The sequence below is a fragment of the Sprattus sprattus genome, assembly GCF_963457725.1.
Source record: "Sprattus sprattus genome assembly, chromosome: 9".
Lineage (NCBI taxonomy): Eukaryota > Metazoa > Chordata > Actinopteri > Clupeiformes > Clupeidae > Sprattus > Sprattus sprattus.
Window position 1 is genome coordinate 7996083 of NC_137928.1, and position 7869 is coordinate 8003951.

Consider the following 7869-nt stretch of genomic DNA (forward strand, 5'->3'; position numbering starts at 1 on the left):
CTCTGGTGCCTGCACATCTTTACTGCACCGCTCGTCCTATACCGTCGTAATTAAAACAAATTAAAATACTAAAAAGTGAAATGTCCATAATGACACTTCTTGCATCTAGTTGTGGTGAGTATTACATAAAAAAACGTGTGTAAAATGTCTTCTAAAAGCCACTGGTTAAGTGGGTCCTATCTGTCAATCGTCAAGCACAGACATTAGTTTATTCTGGAACTAATCCATTGGGTCGGCTCAGGGCCTAGTTCAATAGAATCATCTGGGATTGCAGATCCAATATGGATCACCAGCATTCCACTTATCCCATTTACATCACCCTGCATAAGAAAACAAGAAAAACAACAACAAACATTCAGGGAGACAAAAACCAGCGCGCGCACACACACACACACACACACACACCTCTCGCTGAGATCAAGTCTCAACACCGTCCTTTTTGGACTTCCGTCTAAACCACTTCGACTTGGGAGACTTCTTCTTGTCCTTGTCCTTCTTTAAATCTGAAAGGGGGAAAGGGACCTGCACTTTAAAACTTGTGTGTGTATTTGTGTGTAAGATTTTTGATTTGATGTGCCTAGGACCCTTTCAGAGAAGGAAAGACGTGCGAAAAATAGAAGACCCGTGTGTATGTAAAAGAAAGATAATGTCTGAGTACGTCTATCTCTACTGCATCTGGACCTTGTTGAGGTAACCAACATTGAACCCTTTTGATGGAGTTCTACCCTTTAGCCCTAGTTAGAGAGTTGCCCTAAATAGGTCCACTCAAAACAACTCAAAGCAAACCTTTACCAAAAAGTAATGCATTGCAAGCACATAGAAAGTTAATAGTCACTCTAACAACCTCTCTTGTCTGATGGCTAATTGGTTGGTAAGTTAACATCCTGAAGCTTCTGAGCTGCTGATTAGCTGATATAGGTCATGTGACTCACCAAGTGTCTCCATCATCTTTTCGAGTTGTTCGTCTTCCTCCACCTCCCTGGAGAAATTTTGAGAAAAACAACCAGAAGATGAGAAAAGATACAGCAACCTACTTAAAAAAAATCACCTAACTAAACCACAGATTAGAAAAACAACCAGAGTAAAGATAACTGATCGGAGATGAGATGACACACACACACACACACACCTCTGAGGCTAGCTTTACACGACAACGATCTGAACACAAACCGCAAAAGTGGCGTTGCGTTCCCACTTTTAATTTCGCGTTTAGACGAGAGTCTTTGGGTGGAAATCTGCATGCAGACGGTGACGCAAAAGTGTGTGAAATTGAACTTAACCGGTGTACACATGGAGGTACTGCAGGATGTATATGTGTCCATTCTATTCCACTATGGCTATTTTAACGCGATTGGGAGCTTATTTATGTATTCATTCACTTACATTTGCAGTGTTCGTGTACATTTACATTTAGTCATTTAGCAGACGCCTTTGGCCAAAGCGACGTAGGCTACAAGGGATAGAACAGTCTAGCTACGAGACCTAGTGTAATTAATGCGCCTTCTCTGTTCTGTTTTATGTGTGATTACTCGGCTTATTTGCTGAAATGACTCCTGGATAGATATCAAGGCAGCTTGAATCTCCGAGTAATGGAAATAATCTGACATGTTTGTTGTTGTTTGGCTGTACTGCACATGGATATGATGTCAACGCGTATGCGAGGATAGCCAGCGTGAGCAGCTCAGAGCACACTTTTGCGTTTTCAACCCTTTAGACGGGAACGCAACGGTGGAGCGTTTTTAAGATTTCCACTCTGGAGGGTGGGTTCATTTTTTTGCGTTTTTAAATCCCCAAAACGCTGTCGCCATCTAAACGAAAGGCACATCTGATAAAATATTTTGTCGTTTTCACCCGGGAGCGTTGTCGTGTAAAGCCACCCTAAGTCAATCCTCGTCTAGACCATCCATCATAGCATGCGTCAAACAGACACACACACACACACACACACACACACACACACACACACACACACACACACGTCAATCCTCCTCTAGACCATCCATCATAGCATGCGTCAAACAGACACACACACACACACACGTCAATCCTCATCTAGACCATAGCATGCGTCACACACACACACACACACCTGAGTCTATCCTCGTCAAGTCCATCTACAATAGCGCTCCTGTCATTGACAATCTCCACCAGCTTGGCCAACAGGTCTTCCTCACGCTTACGATCAAATGACGTCTTCAAGTGCTCTAGGAAGACACACCCGACAGTTAGAAAGACAGACAACCAAACAGGTCAAGCAGAAAGACAAAGAGATAAACAGACAGGAGGTGTGTTTTGTTACACACATGTGACATGAGTGTGTGTGTGTGTGTGTGTTACCAGGTTTCATCATCAGCCTCCTGAGTTCAGCTTCCACACTGGGCTGCTGCTCCTCAAGATCCTGACTGTTGGCTCTGCCACACAAGGACACACACAAACAAGATGATTTTGTTTATGTTATTTAACCATGAAAACAGCGTGCCAACACAAACACACAGACACACACACATACAAATACAGTACAAAGATGTTCTCAGAGTTATTCCTTAAATAACACACACACGATCACACTCACATGTAGACAAGCTCAGATTCACGCCTCATGTAGACCTGTTTCTGTCTGATGAGGTTAAACCAGTCCGCCATGAGTTCATCCTGCAACACGTCCTCCTTACACTCTGTTTCACACAAAGAGAGGGAGCAAATGTTATAAATTTGTTCCCTCTGGTGGTATTTAAAACAAATGACAATATTCAGAGATCAGCATGACTGTGCAGCTCAAAAGGGTTGTACAGTACCTTGCGTAAGTATTCACCCCCTTGGATGTTTTACCCTTTTATGGCTTTTATAAATCAGTCATGGTCAATATAAGTTGGCTTTTTGGACAAAAAAAAAATTCACAAAATAGCTCTCTTTAATGTCAAAGTGAAAATATATTTCTACACAGTTATGTAAATTAAATACAAATATGTAATGAAAATAAGTGCTTGCATAAGTATTCACCCCCTTTATCACCCCCTTTGTATAGACTGACCTAATTCAACAGAGGTCCAGCCAATTGGTGCTAGAAGTCTCACAATTTGTGTAATGGGGGTCAGTGTGCAGTGAATGTGTCTCAAGTGATTGTAGTATAACAACACCTGTGTCTGGAAGGTCCATTCACTGGTCAGTATTCAGTAATCAGTATTACTGGCTATTGTTAAACCATTAAGACCCAAGATCACTCTAAGCAACTCAGAGAAAAGGTTGTTGAAAAGTATAAGTCAGGGGAAGGATACAAAAAAATGTCCAAGGCACTAAACATCCCCTGGAATTCTGTTAAATCCATCATCAAGAAATGGATGGATTGTGGCACATGTGTAAATCTGCCTAGATCAGGCCGTCCTCACAAACTGAGGGGCCGTTCAAGAAGGAGACTAGTAAGATAGGCCACCAATAGACCTATGACTACTCTGAAGAAGTTTCAAGCTTCAGCAGTTGAGATTGGAGAAACTCTGCATACCACCACTGTTGCCTTGGTTCTTCACCAATCTAAGCTTTATGGAAGAGAGCCACTGTTGAAAAAAAGGATCGACTACAGTTCGCCAAAAGGCATGTGGAAGTCTCCATGGTCAAGTGGAAGAAGGTTCTGTGGTTTGATGAGACCAAAGTGGAGCATCTTTTCAACAGTGGCTCTCTTCAATGAAGCTTTGATTGGTGAAGAACCAAGGCAACAGTGGTGGTATGCAGAGTCTCTCCCATACCAGCTGCTGAAGCTTGAAACTTCTTCAGAGTAGTCATAGGTGTCTTGGTGGCCTCTCTTACTAGTTTCCTTCTTGCATGGTCACTCAGTTTGTAAGGACGGCCTGATCTAGGCAGATTTACACATGTGCCATATTCCTTCCATTTCTTGATGATGGATTGAACAGAATTTCAGGGGATGTTAAGTGCCTTGGACATATTTTTGTATCCTTCCCCTGACCTGTACTTTTCAATAACCTTTTCTCTGAGTTTCTTAGGGTTATCTGTGGTCTTCATGTTGTAACAGTAGCCAGGAATACTGATTACTGAATACTGACCAGTGAATAGACCTTCCAGACACAGGTGTCGTTATACTACAATCACTTGAGACACATTTACTGCACACTGATCCCCATATCACTAATTGTGAGACTTCTAGCACCAATTGGCTGGACCTCTGTTGAATTAGGTCAGTCTATATAAAGGGGGTGATAAAGGGGGTGAATACTTATGCAATCACTTATTTTCATTACATATTTGTATTTAATTTACATGACCGTGTAGAAATATATTTTCACTTTGACATTAAAGAGAGCTATTTTGTGATTTTTTTTTGTCCAAAAAGCCAACTTATATTGACCATGACTGATTTATAAAAGCCATAAAAGGGTAAAACATCCAAGGGGGTGAATACTTACGCAAGGTACTGTATGTGTGTCTGTATGTAAGTATGTGTGTCTGTGTGCGTGTGTGTATATATGAGAGAAAGGATGTGTGTGTGTGTGTGTGTGTGTATATAAATGAGAGAAAGAATGTGTATGTGTATATGAGAGAAATTATGTGTTTGTGTGTATATATATAACTGAGAAAGAGAGAGAGAGGGAGAGCACACACTCACCCTCTTCAAACACCCTGAGTTGTTTCTCCATCTCCACTCCTTTCCTCTCAAGTTCATTCATATTCTTCTCGATCTCATCCAACTCACACAGAATATCCTCTTTGGGAATGTACTCTGGTTTACCCTACACAAGACAAACACACATAAAGCATAGACAACACACAAACACCTCTTGGGATCATACTCTACACCTACACCAAAGAAACACACATTAAATCATCGCACACACACACACACACACACACACACACACACACATCACAGAATACACTAACAACTAAAGAAATACAAACCATGGGTATCATGTCTGTGCATATGTTCCTCTTTAAAGACACTATACACTGCACAAACTCACACTCACCTTTAGTGTTTTTGGCGTCTCTGTCGTCACTGGTGCTTTAGAGCCTGAAAACAGACAGACAGGCAAACATAAACTACCGTTAAAGTTCATTTTTCACTCAAACTCCCCTTATTCTTTAAAAACTGATACATAAAAAAAAAATCTCGTTCTTATCTCATTATTATACAATTTAACATTAGCTGATTAGCCTGTATATATTACTCTTACAGCAGGGAATTTGCGATATGAGTATTGAATTATATTTTCTGCCATGTCTACCTTGCCTGAGGTTACCTAGTTAGTTAGTTGGTTTTAACCACAAAATCTAGGAGAGCTGTCTAGCTAATTAATTTGGCTAGCTAGCCAACAAGTAGCCAAGTTAGCTGCACGGTAGCAGTTTCTCCCTCCTTCTCTTCACCAAGAGTTCGTCCAACCAGACAAACCTTCCTCTTTTGGGGTACTAAAACATCACCATGAGAAAACGTAGCTAGATAGATAAATGATCAAATGATGGTGCTCAGAGATGAAAAGCTTTGGCATACTTAGTTAACATTAATCTTGCACATGATATTGATGGGGTGGATGAACTTCATTTCAGTGAAAGTATTATTGTTCTCATATATATGCTGTACGCTGGTAAATAAGAAAGTTCTTAAAGGGTGAACTACTCAAGCAAGACTATACAAATAATTGCACTGAAGTAGAATAAGTACCAAGTAACATACTTGGCTACATTCTACCTCCCATGTCCATATTCTATCCACCCCTTGATATTGCTTATTCACTTTTCAAGGATTAACTTTCTTACAGTATGTGGTTAAGGGGTTTTATCCTGGGGTGTGCATCGAGGGAGGATCATCACAGTATACCCACTACTGCGAACTAGACTACACCACCGCTTCTCTCTCTCCATCCATCCATCCATCCCTCCCTCCACTACTGCAAACTAGACTACACCACCGCTTCTCTCTCTCCATCCATCCCTCCCTCCACTACTGCAAACTAGACTACACTACCGCTTCTCTCTCTCCATCCATCCCTCCCTCCACTACTGCAAACTAGACTACACTACCGCTTCTCTCTCTCCATCCATCCCTCCCTCCACTACTGCAAACTAGACTACACTACCGCTTCTCTCTCTCCATCCATCCCTCCCTCCACTACTGCAAACTAGACTACACCACCGCTTCTCTCTCTCCATCCATCCCTCCCTCCACTACTGCAAACTAGACCGCTGCTTCTCTCTCTCCCTCCCTCCACTACTGCAAACTAGACCACACCACTGCTTCCCTCTCTCCATCCCTCCCTCCACTACTGCAAACTAGACCACACCACCGCTTCTCCCTCTCCATCCCTCCACTACTGCAAACTAGACTACACCACTGCTTCTCTCTCTCCATCCCTCCCTCCCTCCACTACTGCAAACTAGACAACACTAGCCCCTTATACATGCGTCAATGTAAAGCGGTTACATTGCGCCTACCACGATAGAAACTCGCGAGCGTGTTACAATTGCCTCATGTATAAGGGGTCTAGATGTAAACCGTTAGTTTTTCCGCCGATCGTCTGAGCCTTTCGAGAGAGGTGGTTTACCACGTTAATTCGTCTTACAAAAGGGCGTGTCAAATCAGGCCGATGTGTCATGGGGGAGGCCGTGCGTGACTGGGGGGAGACGGTGACAGGAGGCTAGAAAGTTCACTCCATCATCTCTTTGAAATTCCTTATTCCATGAGTGGTAGGCTACAATGACTGGCTGTTTTAAAATATAACTAATAGCCTAACGAAACAAAATAACCCAGGAAGTTTCATCTTCGACGTTAAGGCTTCTTCCAATACTGACAGCTGACTCATAGCTTGCAGGTTTGCGGGAGACGCGACATTTGAGGGATGTCACTTAATTTAAACCTTTTTTGCTTCCGTTAGTGTGTGTGTGTGTGTGTGTGTGTGTGTGTGATAGAGACAGAGAGGACTCAGTAAAACATCAGAAAACACCGTGTCTCGTAAGCCTTAAACTATCAATCACCCCCACAATGAAATATGCCATTACAGTCGCGACAAACTTCTTGGCATTGTGGTGCGCCCAAAACGCAAGCTATAAACGTAGCCATCCTAATGTAACCAAAATATACCTCTGCTGATATGCCTAACCTTCGCTCTATTTAGAATTTGTCTTAGCACTATGCAGGAATAAAATAGCATCTACAGTGTCAGGATTCAGGCGCTCTCGCCTGGCTTCTATAACGCGCCCTGCTGCACTGAAGGAGCGCTCACTCGCAGCACCTGTTGCTGGAACGCATATAATTCGTTTTGCAAGGTGCTGTAGTCGTGGGAACGACTGGCCTGGTTTCTCCCAAAAGGAAAGTAGATTTTCCTCTGCTGATCCCGCGTCTGTATGGAAGTTTGTAGAGAGATTGCCGGGGAGTAAAATGCTCCCTTTCCGTTACGTCTGCTGCTGGCTAGTAATACAGACAGCCGGAAAGGTTAATAAACGGAATGAAATAGCTACACATTACACACGCTATGTTTTAATAAAAGCCACGTTACTCACATACTGGTTAACACTGTTTGTTACAGCACATAAATGTTTGTCGCTACATCCAAACTGCGTCACCGTTGTCCCTCCCTGTGCTCCAGCCGCACCATTTTGCTTGCAATGTGAATCATTTAATTGAAATATGCTTATTGGCATTTGTTGCACCTTAATCATTTTCTACAAACATGATATGCTATGTATGGTGTAGTAGACTGAGACTCTATTCACTACTGCACAAAAACTAGACACGTTTGAAAAAATAGACGTTTGCAATGAAGTAGGTTAACTTTCGCCAATATCTCCGTAAGGGAGATGGGTTATGTGCTCAAATTTCCTGGGATCAAAGAAGACGTTAGTATTCATGTGCAAACTAAAAATCAC

At 42.3% G+C, this 7869-nt stretch overlaps 1 protein-coding gene across 1 annotated transcript in view; it reads right to left on the minus strand.

Moving 5' to 3' along the window:
* Positions 1–363: 363 nt before the first annotated feature.
* LOC308370022 (MICAL-like protein 2) overlaps positions 364–7869 on the minus strand; it is a gene marked incomplete at its 5' end in the record, with an annotated part of 14376 nt that continues 6870 nt past the window's right edge. The window contains 8 exon segments of the mRNA XM_080844581.1: positions 364–503; positions 933–979; positions 2090–2204; positions 2338–2411; positions 2573–2675; positions 4616–4739; positions 4977–5020; positions 5399–5415. Of these exon segments, the coding sequence (XP_080700707.1) occupies positions 418–503; positions 933–979; positions 2090–2204; positions 2338–2411; positions 2573–2675; positions 4616–4739; positions 4977–5020; positions 5399–5415 (610 nt within the window). The 3' untranslated portion in view covers positions 364–417.